The sequence below is a fragment of the Triticum urartu genome, chromosome 1A, assembly GCF_056163025.1.
Source record: "Triticum urartu cultivar PI428250 chromosome 1A, HENAU_Tu73, whole genome shotgun sequence".
NCBI classification, from domain to species: Eukaryota; Viridiplantae; Streptophyta; class Magnoliopsida; order Poales; family Poaceae; genus Triticum; species Triticum urartu.
In genome coordinates, this window is record NC_141873.1 from 306,635,154 (window position 1) to 306,650,508 (window position 15,355).

Genomic DNA, 15,355 nt, shown 5'->3' on the forward strand with positions numbered 1-15,355 from the left:
GGTTCCCTTGGCCTTCTTGGTCTTCTCCGGCACCTTGTAAGGAGCCGGAGCCAGCATCTCCGTCAGAAGAGCGCTGCAGTGTCTTCGGGCAAAGGGGTCGGACAGTTAATCTGCCCCGACATCTCCACCCAGTCCTATCAAGGGCATGGAGATCAGACGTCGCGCATAATTAAGCTAGGGAAAATAAATGTCCTACGGGACGTATTGAACTCACTGAACGCGCTAGGCGCTTTGCGCTTAGTCCGTGGTACTCGACGAGAGAAGGAGGGACCTCGGCGCCCTTGAACAGCACCTTCCAGACGTCCTTGTGCGTCGTATCGAAGAGCTCGCTCAGAGTCTGGTGCTGGGCCGGGTCGAACTCCCACAAGGTAAAATCCCGTTGTTGACACGGGAGGATCCGGCGGATGAGCATAACTTGGACTATGTTGACAAGCTTGAGCTTCTTTCTTGCCATGCTCCGGATACATTTCTAGAGTCCATCCAGCTCCACCGATGAACCCCATGACAAGCCCTTCTCTTTCCAGGAAGTGAGTCATGTTGGGAATCCGGATTCAAACTCAGGGGCTGCCGCCCATTTGGCATCGCGCGGCTCGGTGATGTAGAACCACGCCGATTGCCATCCCTTTATTGTCTCCACGAAGGAGCCATCGAGCCATATGACGTTGGGCATCTTGCCCACCATGTCTCCACTGCATTCTGCTTGTTGGCCTCGTACTACCTTCAGCTTGGTATTGAAGGTCTTTAACCACAGGCCAAAGTGGGGCCGGATGCGGAGGAAAGCCTCACACACGACGATGAACGCCGAAATGTTGAGGATGAAGTTCGGGGCCAAATCATGAAAGTCCAGCCCGTAGTAGAACATGAGACCACGGACGAATGGATGGAGGGGAAACCCTAGTCCGCGGAAGAAGTGGTGAAGGAAAACTACCCTCTCGCGAGGTTCCAGGGTAGGGATGATCTGCCCCGCAGCGGGCAGCCGATGCGCGATGTTCGCGGCTAAGTATCCGGCTCCGCGCATTTTCTTGATGTCTCCCTCCATGACGGAGGAGACCATCCACCTGCCTCCTGCTCCAGACATGGTTGGAGAAGGTTGAGGTGGGAAGAGCGGACTTGGGCGCTAGAGTTCGAGTGTGCGAAAACGGATGAGCAAATGAGGAAGAAGGCGTGGATAGAAAGGTGAATCCTTATCCCTTTATATGGGCGGACGAAGCTAAGCATCTCCACTTGCCTGGTAAAACTCGCTTATCCCCCAAGTGCCGTAATTGATGGCGCGGTTGGGTTACCCACGCCCATATTGATGAGAATCCCGTAATAAGGGGACATGATCTCTGCGTTGACAAGACGTGTCAAAAAACTGCCTCGCGTTATGTGCGGGGCTGGTTAAAGGAAACGGTTCGAATAATCACCGGGCCATGACATAACGTCATGCTGCCAAAACAAGCCAGCAAATTAGATCTGCGAAAATATTATTCTCTCTATGGTGGAATGTGGAACTTATTTTGCAGGGTCGGACACTATCCTCATATTCAAATTCTTCTGTGATGTATTCGGAGAAGGAACCTGCCTTGCAATGCCGAAGACAATACTGTGCGCCGGACTCAGCGTCATTGAAGCCTGGTTCAGGGGCTACTGAGGGAGTCCTGGATTAGGGGGTCTCCGGACAGCCAGACTATATCCTTTGGCCGGGCTGTTGGACTATGAAGATACAAGATTGAAGACTTCGTCTCGTGTCCGGATGGGACTCTACTTGGCGTGGAAGGCAAGCTAGGCAATACGGATATGGATATCTCCTCCTTTGTAACCGACCTTGTGTAACCCTAACCCTCTCCGGTGTCTATATAAACCAAAGGGTTTTAGTCCACAGGACAACAACGACAACATACAATCATACCATAGGCTAGCTTCTCGGGTTTAGCCTCTCTGATCTCGTGGTAGATCTACTCTTGTACTACCCATATCATCAATATCAATCAAGCAGGACGTAGGGTTTTACCTCCATCAAGAGGGCCCGAACCTGGGTAAAACATCGTGTCCCCTGCCTCCTGTTACCATCCGGCCTAGACGCATAGTTCGGGACCCCCTACCCGAGATCCGCCGGTTTTGACACCGACACCCCTGCTTACCCCTTCATCTCCTAGGACTATATATACTCCACCTCCTCCTCCATTTAGACTTTGCTAAGAATAGATCTAGACATTAGTGAAGGAAATATGCCCTAGAGGCAATAATAAAGTTGTTATTTATATTTCCTTATATCATGATAAATGTTTATTATTCATGCTAGAATTGTATTAACCGGAAACTTAGTACATGTGTGAATACATACACAAACAGAGTGTCACTAGTTTGCCTCTACTTGACTAGCTCGTTGAATCAATGATGGTTATGTTTCCTAACCATAGACATGAGTTGTCATTTGATTATCGGGTTCTAATCATTAGAGAATGATGTGATTGACTTGACCCGTCCGTTAGCTTAGCACGATGATCGTTTAGTTTGTTGATATTGCTTTCTTCATGACTTATACATGTTCCTATGACTATGAGATTATGTAACTCCCGAGTAATGGAGGAACACTTTGTGTGCTACCAAACGTCACAACGTAACTGGGTGATTATAAAGGTGATCTACAGGTGTCTCCGATGGTATTTGTTGAGTTGGCATAGATCGAGATTAGGATTTATCACTCCGATTGTCGGAGAGGTATCTTTGGGCCCTCTCGGTAATGCAGATCACTATAAGCCTTGCAAGCAATGTAACTAATGAGTTAGTTGCGGGATGATGCATTACCGATGACAACGGGAACAACGTATACCGTTACGCGGTTCGACCGATAAAGATCTTCGTAGAATATGTAGGAACCAATATGAGCATCCAGGTTCCGCTATTGTTTATTGACCGGAGACGTGTCTCGGTCATGTCTACATAGTTCTCGAACCTGTAGGGTCCGCACGCTTAACGTTCGGTAATGATCGGTATTATGAGTTTATTTGTTTTGATGTACCGAAGGTAGTTTGGAGTCCCGGATATGATCACGGACATGACGAGAAGTCTCGAAATGGTCGAGACATAAAGATCGATATATTGGAAGCTTATATTTGGACATCGGAATAGTTCCGGGTGAAATCAGGATTTTATCGGAGTACCGAGAGGTTATCGGAACCCCCGGTAAATGTATGGGCCTTATTGGGCCATAGTGGAGAGAGAGAGGAGACCAGGGCAAGCCGCACACCCCTCTCCCTCTGGTCCGAATTGGACTAGGAGGGGGGCGGCGCCCCCCTTTCCTTCCCCCCTCTCTCCCCCTTCCTTCTTTCCTAGTCCAACTAGGGAAGGGGGGGTCCTACTCCCGGTGGGAGTAGGACTCCTCCAGGGCGCGCCATAGGAGGGCCGGCCCTCCCCCTCCTCCACTCCTTTATATACGTGGCCAGGGGGCACCCGTAGACACACAAGTTGATCATTGATCTTTTAGCCGTGTGCGGTGCCCCCTCCACCATAATCCACCTCGGTCATATTGTAGCGGTGCTTAGGTGAAGCCCTGCATCGGTAGCTTCATCAACACCGTCATCACGCCGTCGTGCTGACGAAACTCTCCCTCGATGCTCTACTGGATCGTGAGTTCGTGGGACCTCACCGAGCTGAACGTGTGCAGATCGCGGAGGTGCCGTACATTCGGTACTAGGATAGGTCGATCATGAAGACGTACGACTACATCAACCGCGTTGTCATAACGCTTCCATTTACAATCTACAAGGGTACGTGGACGACACTCTCCCCTCTTGTTGCTATGCATCACCATGATCTTGCGTGTGCGTAGGAAAATTTTGAAATTACCGCGTTCCCCAACAATTAGAGCTTAGCTCATGTACCTCCCCGTTTGGGATTCCTCCTCTTGAGAGAGAGAGAGGGAGACACTCCATCGGAGTTCAAGGCCTCCTTTGGAGAATATCCCTAGGGGTTCAAGACCTCCTGATACGTCTCCAACGTATGTATAATTTATGAAGTATTCATGCCATGTTTACAACAATTTTATATGGTTTTGGTATGATTTGATTAGAACTAACCCGGACTGACGCTGTTTTGAGGAGAACTACCGTGGTGTCATTTTTTCTGCAGAAATAAAAGTTCTCGGAATGGGCTGAAAATTTCCCGTGATTTCTATGGACCAAAAGAGACCCCCGAGGCATCAGAGTTGGGCCGGAAGTGTCCCGAAGTGACAGCAATGTAGGGGCGCGCCCTACCCCCCGGGAGGGTGCTCCTGTCTTGCCGCTACCTCGTGGACCCCCTTGACGTGAGACCGATGCCAAAAATTCCTATAAATACTAAAAACCCCAGAAAGAAACCTAGATCAGAAGTTCCGCCGCCGCAAGCCTCTGTAGCCATGAAAAATCAATCTAGCCCCTCTCCGGCACCCTACCGGAGGGGGCCATATCACCGGAGGCCATGGAGGAGGAAGCCGGAGAGGGCCATCATCACCATTGAGGCCAAGGACCAGAGGGAGAACCTCTCCCCATCTAGGGGAAGGCCATGGAGGAGGAAGCACAAGGGGGCCATCATCACCATTGAGGCCAAGGACCAGAGGGAGAACCTCTCCCCATCTAGGGGAAGGCCATGGAGGAGGAAGCACAAGGGGGATACTCTCTCCCCCTCTCTCCCGGTGTCGCCGGAGTGCGACCGGGGGAATCATCGCCGTGGTGATCGTCTTCATCAACATCACCATCTTCATCACCTTCCTCATCTCTTTTCGGTGGTCCACTCTCCCGCACCCTGCTGTAATCCCCTACTTGAACAGGGTGCTTTATGCCACATATTATGATCCAATGATGTGTTGCCATCCTATGATGTTTTGAGTAGATTTATTTTATCTTTTGGGTTGATTGATGATCTAGATTGGTTTGAGTTGTATGTTTTATTTTGGTGCTGTCCTATGGTGCCTTGCATGCCGCACACACGTGAATGATTCCCGTTGTAGGGTGTTGCAATACATTCATGATTTGCTTATAGTGGTTTGCTAGAGTGACAGAAACTTAAACCCGAGTAAGGGGATTATTGCGTATGGGATAAAGGGGACTTGATACTTTAATGCTATGGTTGGGTTTTACCTTAATGATCTTTAGTAGTTGCGGATGCTTGTTAGAGTTCCAATCATAAGTGCATATGATCCCAGTAGAGAAAGTATGTTAGCTTATGCCTCTTCCTCATATAAAATTGCAATAGTGATTACCGATCTTGTTAACAATTTCCTAGGATAATTCCGCACACTGATCCATCATTATTCCACACTCGCTATTTGTAATATATTATAATATATTCTAAGTTTATGTTAATAACACCTATTTTTATATTTTAGTTCTCCGATATCATGCAAAGCTACCCTCTTCATACCCACAATGTAGTTTTATTTCTCGTTTCTAGATGGAAGCAAACGTTCGGTGTACATAGAGTCGTATCAGCGGCAGATAGGACTTGAGAGAATATTGATCTTACCTTTAGCTCTTTGTGAGTTCAATACTCCATACTTATCACTTCCACATTTGGAAATTACTACGATGATTCCTCGCACTTGGGGATTATCACCTCCTTGTGGGAAGGATCAATCTAGATCATCAAGACCTCATCTCCTTAATTTGAGATGAAATTTACCATGTATCTTGTTTCCCTTTGATTATTCTTGTACCTTGTGAATTTCATGTGTTTGTTGGTCTAGTGGATGTGTGATTGGACTTGTTCTTGAGTGTTCCTCTTGTGATTTCCCTTTGTGGTCTTCGTGGGATTTCCCCTCCAATTCATGAAAGATCTCCACTTAGTGTTCCACCCTACAACATCTTGGTATCTAGAGCCACATAGATCATGAATTTGGAGTCTTCCCCACCATTTTCTAGCCTAATTTTGTTTGTTTTTGTCCCAATTCAAAAATTCCCACAAAAGAGCCATGCCAATTTTTTTTGTGATTTGATGTTTATTGTGAGTTTTTATTGATTTTAATCCATGGATCTGGTGTTTAGCAAGTAGATCCACCTTCTATTGCATCCACATAGCCTAGTTTTTCTTTATCCAATTCAAATCTGACCTAGAAATCGCGAAATTTTCGCCCACCCGTGCCCACAGGCCCCAGATACCGTGCGCACGGCCCCTGAAACGTCCCTAAAGACCCTGTGTCCATGGCCTTGTACCGTGTGCACGGGACCCCGTGTCCACGGGACTTTGATCCCGTGCGCACGCCCCCCTACAGACCAGCAACAACCACTTTACGTTTTTGCCCATATCTTCCACTCCCGAACTCCGATTTAGGTGTTCTTTGGCTCGTTGGAAAGCTAGCAACGTGCCCGAGCTGCTCATATTGGTTTTACCACCATTTGAATCCATAAAATTTTGCCCATTTTTGCATCTTTTGCATAGGCCCTCCTCCATAACTTCCGCACCACCACATGCAACTTCCGCAAACTAACCCATTTTGGTTCCTATTGCATTTGTGGTTGTTTGAGTTCTGATTTGAGTCTCATAAGGTGTTTCGGCTACTTAGGGACGGTTACATCCTCATCCACCACCGGTGACTTGTATCGCTCCATCAACTACATCCACCACGAGATTCCACATCGATGACGACCATCCATCCTTTCAGACCATCTTCAACCGGAAGCAAGGCCGGTTACCCCTGACTTCGTGAAAGGTTAAGTGTGACGAAGGTATACATTTTGTCATAAAATTTTCCTTCCTTGGCACTACATCTTGATAGCCCCACCATCTTTGTGATTACCTTCATACCTATTGAGACTAGCTATCCCAGTATTGTCGGGCTTCGGAAAAACTTGTGCACCATAGTGATACGATATCATATTATTGCATCCTTGGATATATCATATAGTGCAATTGCCTGATCCCGTGCATATCTTGTCATACTCGTCTCATGTTTGTGGTTGAGGCTCAATAAGAAAAGTCCAAAGGAAGAGAAGAGCCAAAAAAGAAAAAAATCTTTTAAGCAAGAAAAGAAAGATCATAAGCTTATAAGCAAAAGAGTGTTGAGCATGAAAAGAGATACTTGTACATGAGGATACATGGAATAGGAAACATGTATTTAGCTTGCATACATATAGGGTGGTGCCAAGTGGTGAATCGTGCCCAATTGTGCAATCAAGCTAGTGTTCTCCTAGTGTTTGTGCAACACGAGCTTAGTCTTTGTTTGGCAATTTGTGTTGCTCATCCCTATAGTTGCAGGAGCCCCATTATCCCACCGTGTCTGTTTCTTTATTTCCCTCCTCTATATTTTGACCACTTGCTTTGCATTTCGAGTCCTTTGGATTTATTTCAACATTTACAATATCTTGGACCTCAATTTGCATGAATTTGTGCCAGTTGTACTAACCAAGCCACTCGATAGCTTTACTTTGTATGTGTGAGTGAACAAGTTCTGTACCAATTCCACTATTCTTTAATTTCACATTGAGTGATACGAGATACATCCTCAACTTTGGGAAAAGGTAGCTTGGTATTGTTTATCTTATTTCCTACTCACCTTTGCTTGAGTCTTGTGATGGATAGGCAACACACATCATCTCCGGTCTACAACCATGATGACGACTTTGATGCCATGAAGAACTTTCGACACCAAGATGGACAAGCACATGGAGGAGCTCAAGGTCCTCATCAACAACCGCAAGCGGTCTTCCTCATCTTCGAGAAGATGCTCAAGCGCAAAGACTCCCGACCTTCCATCTCCGGCAAGTACACACAAGCATCGACATGGACAACACCATGAAGAGCACACTTCTGGATGAGAGTTGGCTTCTCTGCCACCCCCGTGCACATGGGCCAGTGACCCCCGTGCACACGAATTCCTATAGCCCCGTGCGCATGGGCTATACAGAACATCGACATCGACCCCAAGGTTGCGGCTTCTACAACAACATTGGCATCTTCGCCAAGTGACTTCAAGGCATTTTTGCCTTCGGACGTACGGCATCTTTGCCTACTCCACGAGCTCAAGTCCACTACTTCCACGAGCTACTTCGACTTCGCCAACGACATTGCGATTCCATTCTTTGGGACTCATGACCCGAAGAGTACCTCGAATGGAAGCGCAAGATGGATGACTTCCTCAAGCTACATCAAGTCCCTTTCGAAGATCAAGTGAAGTGTGCCACAAGAAACTTCCACGATTACGTGTTGATATGGTGGCTTCATAGACCTTCGACAAGCTTCCCCATCACTTTCCCCAAGATGAAGAAAGCGATGAGGCGAGAATTTGTGCCTTCCACCTACACGGAACATCTTCAACGCCAATTGGAGAACACCATACAAGGATCCAAGTCCCTCGATGAGTACTTCAAGAACATGAAGAAAGCCTTGCGACGAGACGGTGTGGATGACCTCATTTGGATGAAGTTCTACTTCATGATGGGATTGAACAACAACATCGCCAAGACTATATTCACCAACAACTACGAGTCCCTCAATGACATGTACATTGGTGCTCTCAAGGCGGAGCAAGAACTCAAGAAGGCCAAGTCGACTCGACCCCAAGCACACTTCGTGACGACCATGCTCCAAGACGGCGAGCATGAGGCTAGTACCACCGAGATGTCCAAGCCCGACGAGCTCCAAGATAACATTCCCAAGTTCGACTCCATCACCATCCCTCTTTGTGGCATTGACGATGCCGGGTCTACTATGATTCTTTTTCAAGACGGTGCAGCGATGAGTACGACTACATAGCAACTCAAGGACCAAGAGGCTTCGTCTAACCTAATTCGACCTCTATAAATTCTCAAATATTGGGAAACCAACAGAGAGCCACCTGAAACCCTTTCTTCGTCGCTGCAAGTTTCTTTTCTTCCGCGATCCCATCTGAAGGCCTTTTTCGGTACTCTGCCGAAAGGGGAATCAATCAAGGAGGGCTTCTACATCATCCTTGATACCTTCCGATGATGTGTGAGTAGTTCACCACAGACCTACGGGTCCATAGCTAGTAGCTAGATGGTTTCTTCTCTCTCTTTGATCTTCAATACAATGTTCTCCTCGATGTTTTTGGAGTTTTATTCGATGTAATCTTCTTTTGTGGTGTGTTTTTTGCGATTTCATGAGAAATAATTGAGTCTTTTTTGAAATTTATTATGGATGATTGTTATAGCTTTGTATTTCTCTCCGATCTATCCGTTTGGTTTGACTAACTACATTGATTTATCTTCAGTGGGAGAGGTGCTTTGTGATGGGTTCAATCTTGCGGTGCTCTATATCCCAGTGACAAAAGAGGACAAGACACGTATTTGTATTGTTGCCATTAAGGGTAAAATGATGGGGTTTATTCATATTGATTGGTTTTACTTTTTCTACATCATGTCATATTGCTTAAGGCGTTACTTTGTTTTTCATGAACTTAATACCATAGATGCATGTTGGATAGCGGTCAATCGGTGGAGTAATAGTAGTAGATGCAGACATCAGTCGGTCTACTTGTCTCGGACGTGATGCCTATATACACGATCATTGTCTTGGATGCCGATATAATTATGTGCTTTTCTACCAATTTCCTAACAGTAATTTATTCACCCATCGTATGTTATTTGTTCGAGAGAGAAGCCTCTAGTGAAAACTATGGCCCCTAGGTCTACTTTAATCATATTACAAAAACTAAAATTCCTTTTCTGTAATTTTATTTTATTTATTTTGTTTTGCAATTTATCCATCTACCTATACAAGATTTGATTATTGCAAGTTACGAATTCAAGGGGATTGACAACACTTTTGCCCGTGTCGGGTCCAAGTATTTACTTTTGTGTGTGCAGGTGTTGTTCATGAGGCTTTGCGTGATTCTCCTATTGGTTTGATAAATCTTGGTTCTCACTGAGGGAAATACTTATCTCTACTGTACTGCATCTCCTCTCCTCTTCGGGGAAAATCCCAATGTAGCTCACAAATAGCATGTACTAAAGTGAAAAGGGAAGAGGGAGTGGATGCAATGACTCATGGCATGTGTTCTTGCGTCGACGGCTTCGTAGAGAGACCAAAGAGGTCGGAAGGAGGGAGAGGAGGGATGGGAGCGAGCGTCGTGGCGGTCTACTGCCATGCTGCTCCAGCTCTACCACCTTAGCAGGCTCACTCATGGACGTGCCCTACCCTGCTGCTCGTCGACATCTAGTGGGGGACATGTCATGTGAGCTGGTGTGGTGCTTGGTTGGCTAGGATGAGCTTGGTGTGTCACAGTCGGTGCAGAAGCCGAACGCACATGAGGTGCTCGACGAAATCTTGCTGATACATCCTAGAGATTGATAGATGAGCTGGCAGTCAAATTTGGATGCTTGAGTCAAAACCATGGACACGTCATCCAAATACCACTTTGTCTCTGGTTTCGGATGATACTTACCAACTTTGAGACACGAGGGACTAAATGTCACTCAAAAATCTCTGGGGACCTAATGTCTACGTTCAGTAAACTTAAGGGACCAAAAACATACTTTTCTTTTGTATTAATAATTTAGGTGTGGGAAACAATAAAAAGATGTATTTTTATGTATAAATATGTGGGGTTTATGTAAAACAAATGTGAAATGTTCTAACTACACAATTATGAATGCTTTTAGAAATGGTTTGAGTACTTTCAGAATTATTCAAAAGCACTACCATTGATGGACCGATTTAGAGAATGTTTCAACAATTTTAGAAAATGTTTCATATAATTCGCCTAACTTCGTTGCATTTGGACTTTGTGTCATACATGCAACGGTTCATCTAGTTGATAGAAAAGGTTAGACAATTCACGCATACTTTGACAGTCCTAAATGGGCAATAAGTAGCATCAAAGTCCACAAACTTAAAGAAGTAAGTGTGACCTAGCTATGAAATTGATAGAGGGTGAACCTTTAGGGCACGTGTGACAGTGTGCATGAATGTGTGAATACCGACCACGACAAGAGAACCAAACTCAAAGTAATCGGCCGATCTAAGATCATCTACAGTCGGGCGCCCCCATATGCTCGGGAGGACGGCCCGGCCGCCGACTGGTCACAAAATTCCGTCCCAGACGCGCTCCTCAAATCGACCGTATACGTCCTAGGTGACTGACACCCCTCGTATCTAGCCCGAATCTGGGGCAGGTACGGGGGGAGGCCGAACAAGCACGCGCACATCCGCCACGTCGGATCCGATAGGCAGGACCCACCATAAAATGCACAAAATCCACCCCCTTTGATCTTGTCAGACTATCCATTTGCCTCTCCTTTCTTCTGCCTTGTTCTTCCAGGCCCTCCACTAGCTCCGCCGCCACCCTACCCCTCCCACCGACCCGACCCCTCAGCACCGCCGCCACCACCACCACCACAAATCTCCTCCCTGACCATCTCGCTGGTTTGGCCACCATCTCCACCTCGGCTGCAGCCGCAATATGTCCAGTTATTCTCGGACCACAACTTTCCCTCTATGTGTTTGACAAATTGTCTGACTAGGTTTTTGTGATTCTATAATAGAAAATGATGGACTCGGATGGTTTATCGGATGAGCAGTATGGAAACCCGGAGCTTGATGAGTTAATGAAAAAGGAATTCTTTGATTCATCTTCACTGGACGAAGAGGGCGAGATGTTGATAATCATGAGCATCCAACAGGAAATGTATAGGAGGCAGAGCACATTGTGAACTTCAAGGGTTCAGTCAAAGGTAGAGGAGTTCTGAACCGGGATAGAGTCACTGGAGCAAAGCTGCTCTACAAGGACTACTTCCAACCTGCACCGACCTTCCTTGCTACATGGTTTCGTTGAAGCTTACATATGCGTAAACCCTCGTTCTTGCACACGGTAGAGGGAGTGGAAGCACATGATTCCTACTTCAATCTCACTAGGAATTGTTGCTGACAATTCTCATTTTCTACTAAGCAGAAGTGCACGGCTACTCTGAGGATGCTTGGACTAGGTACTGCCGTTGATGCCGCTGGTGAGATGGTCCAGATGGAGGACAACACATGCCCGAAAACCACCATGAGATCTGCCTAAGCCGTGGTGCAGGTGTTTGAAGTAAAGTATCTAAGAGAACCAAATGTGCAAGATATAGAAAAGTTGATGGCTATTGGAGTGGCAAGATACTTTTCAGGTATGCTCAGTTCAACCGATTGAATGCATTGACAATGGAAGAACTGTCCCAAAGGTTTATCCGGGATGTACCAAGATCACACCAATGAGGCCACCATCATACTCGAAGCAATCGGATCAAAAGACTGGTGGATTTGGCATGCTTTCTTTGGCATGATTAATTCTCACAATGACATCAATGTGCTCTGGTGATCTCCCGTGTTTAGGAGACTTTGCAATGGGAAAGCGCCGCTGTACAACTACACTCTCAACGGGCACCACTACAACAAGAGATACTACCTTACAGATGGTACCTATCCTCGATTGAGTTAGGAAGGATGTGGACAGGGCATTCGGGGTGCTCCAAGCTCTATGGGGAATTTTTCATGGAGCCGCAATGATGCAGGTATCAGAGACTCTGTGGCAGCTGATGTGCGTCATTTTGCACAATATAATTGTCGAGGACGAGGGTCAAGGGGCAGCACGAGTGCATGATTTCGAGAAGCTTGGAGAACAAGTCCACATCTCGGCTCAAGATGCAAATGAAATTACGAATTTTCGGCAAATGCATGAGAATCTTCGAGATGAACAGGTGCACGTGCAGGTACTCAATAATCTTGTAGAGAATATGTAGATCCACAATGAAAACGAAGGAGTTTATTATTTGAATTGTGCACTTCAAATAAATTTTATGTTTGAACTATGTATTTCATGTACGAACTATGTTTGAATTGTGGAACTACTTAAATTCTCTTGTGATATTCAGGTGTATTTCGAAAGTGCATGCCTTTGCATGGATTTGATAGTTTGATTTGAAGAGTGTGGCTTCCAGACAACACATAGAAAGGGCCGTCTGACGCTGTCTATTGCCGCGTCTGGACATGTCCGTGAACGTTTAGGGTCGGATTTGCCCGGCCGTAGATGCTCTAAAACCCAGCCACACTCGATCCGTATGACGCCAGTCATGCTGCAGCTGCAGCTGCAGGCCGTCAACATATAAATACTACGTTGGACCGTTGGTTGCTGGCAAGAGCAATGCACGGCATTCACCACACCGTGGCGTTCCTTCTGTTTTAAACCAAATGGGCACATGAACATTCATGAGGATGATATCTGGCAATAACAGATTAATGAAATAGTAAGCAAAAGACAATAGCAACGGATGAACTCTAGGTTGTATTATGTGAAACAACCGTGTACCAAATTCCAATTAGAAAATCTGCCGGCCAGCCTTTTTGGGAGGATGTCCTCGCAGGCCATTTCAGGACAAATCCTCAAACTCTACAAAAATGGAAGGTTCTGCCTATAAACATCGCACCGATCGACCGGCGACCACAACCTGTCCGGTCACAGAATTACATCGGAGCTGCTATCACAAAATGAAGCTTTCCGTGGCAACCGTCGCTTCCCTAGTCTTAGCCTTCGTCGCTGGCACGGCCGGCGCCGTCACGTTCGAGGTGACGAACAACGCGTCGACGACCCCCGGCGGCCAGCGCTTCGACGTGGAGTACGGCGCGGACTACGCGAGGCAGGTCCTTTCGGAAGCTGCCTCCTTCATCTGGAACGTCTTCAACCAGACGGGCGCCCGCGAGGCCGACCGCAGGCCAGTCGACGGCGGCGGCGCCGTCACCCTCGTCGTCGTGGACGACACGGACGGCGGCATCGCCTCCACCAGCGGCAGCGCCATCGAGCTAAGCGAGGGCTACGTCGCCCGCTTCACCGGCGACCTGAAGGCCGAGCTGACGGGGGTGCTGTACCACGAGGCGACCCACGTCTGGCAGTGGGGTCTCCAGGACTACGCGGCGCACTGGTGGGTCTTCGAGGGGGTCGCCGACTTTGTCAGGCTCAAGGCCGGGTACGCGCCGGCGCACTGGGTGGCGCCGGGGCAGGGGCGCAGCTGGGACGGAGGTTACGACGTGACGGCAAGGTTCCTGGACTACTGCGACTCGGTGATCAAGCCCGGGTTCGTCGGGGAGCTCAACGGCAAGATGAAGGACAGCGGGTACAGCGACGGCTACTTCGTGGAGATCCTGGGTAAGAGCGTGCAGGACCTGTGGAACGACTACAAAGCCAAGTACGGGGGCTGATTTTGTTCAAAAAAAAAAGTACGGGGGCTGATCGCGGAAGTAGCCCTACATATAGTGGCCACGTTTCCAGAAACGAAGAAACCAGAGAGAATGCTATGCGCGTTTGCTGGAGAGGTGATTTTCTAGCGGAACCGGTTAAGAGCCATTCATCATTGTTTTTTTTTTTCCGGGGGGAGCCATTCATCATTGTTGGTTAAGAGCAAGTGACTTGGTTATGTTTGGAGTCAAAAGATAATCTCGCCGGCATTTATGATTCGTTTGGAAATTATTAGTGTTCCTAGTGTTTAAATCTTGAAAACAAGATTAATCTTACTTGTTTAAAAAATCAAATTCCAATTATGAAATTGATTTATAATGTTTGACCTACTTCATTCGGGTTTCATTTATATTATTATTTTAAGTATTTTGTTCATATTATTTGGTTTAATTATTCTTCATGGTTTGACTTCAGTTTCTAGCATGTTGTTTTTACATGTTGCCATTACGGTTTCTTGTGTGTGTCATTGTAATTTTACATGTTTACATTATATTTTTGTTAAATGTCTTTTTTTTACATGTTTTCATTACTATTTCATTCCGGATTTCATTACTGTTTCATATGCGTGTCATCTCATTTTCACATGTTTTCATCACTTCTTCATTACATTCCTTTTTACATGTTTGCATTGCTATTTCATTTAGGTTTCTTTACTGTTTCATTTTGGATTTCATATAAGTTTCATTATGGTTCCATAAATTGAGCATAATGTTTTTAAAAAGTGTCCAGGATTGATCTTGTTTTGAAAGATTTAAACTCTAAGAACATTAATATTCAAACAGATAATAAACCTAATCTATTCAAAAGATATAAAGGTTAAACTTCAAAATCAAAATTAAAAAGCATGGGTGGATGGGTCCCCATTGAAAAAATAGGAGAAGGTATAGCACAGTAAAGTTTTGTCCCCAAATAGTGGGTGAGTCCCAGCTAAAAAGAAGAAAAAAAAGAGAAATGAACAAATACACCATACTGTATAAGGATACATGTGATGTGGTTGTTTAAACTGTGCATGCATGCCACGCGTCGCGCATATGCGAATCGCCAGGGGCAGCGCAGTAAATTCCTAGCGCCGCACTCCTCCTTATAAATACAAAGCACTCGTGGACATTAAATCCTCTACTCATGTCGCTCTCACTCTCACAACCCTAGCGCCGCCGCTAGCCTCATTGTCACTGGAGA

General features: G+C 46.3%; 1 protein-coding gene across 1 annotated transcript; it reads left to right on the plus strand.

The window, feature by feature from the left end:
• The first annotated feature begins 13,339 nt into the window (after positions 1-13,339).
• LOC125530167 (uncharacterized) lies at positions 13,340-14,427 on the plus strand. The gene has a single exon (XM_048694594.2). It carries the CDS (start codon positions 13,342-13,344, stop codon positions 14,137-14,139), a length of 798 nt encoding a protein of 265 aa, XP_048550551.1. The 5' UTR covers positions 13,340-13,341; the 3' UTR covers positions 14,140-14,427.
• The last annotated feature ends 928 nt before the right edge of the window (positions 14,428-15,355 follow it).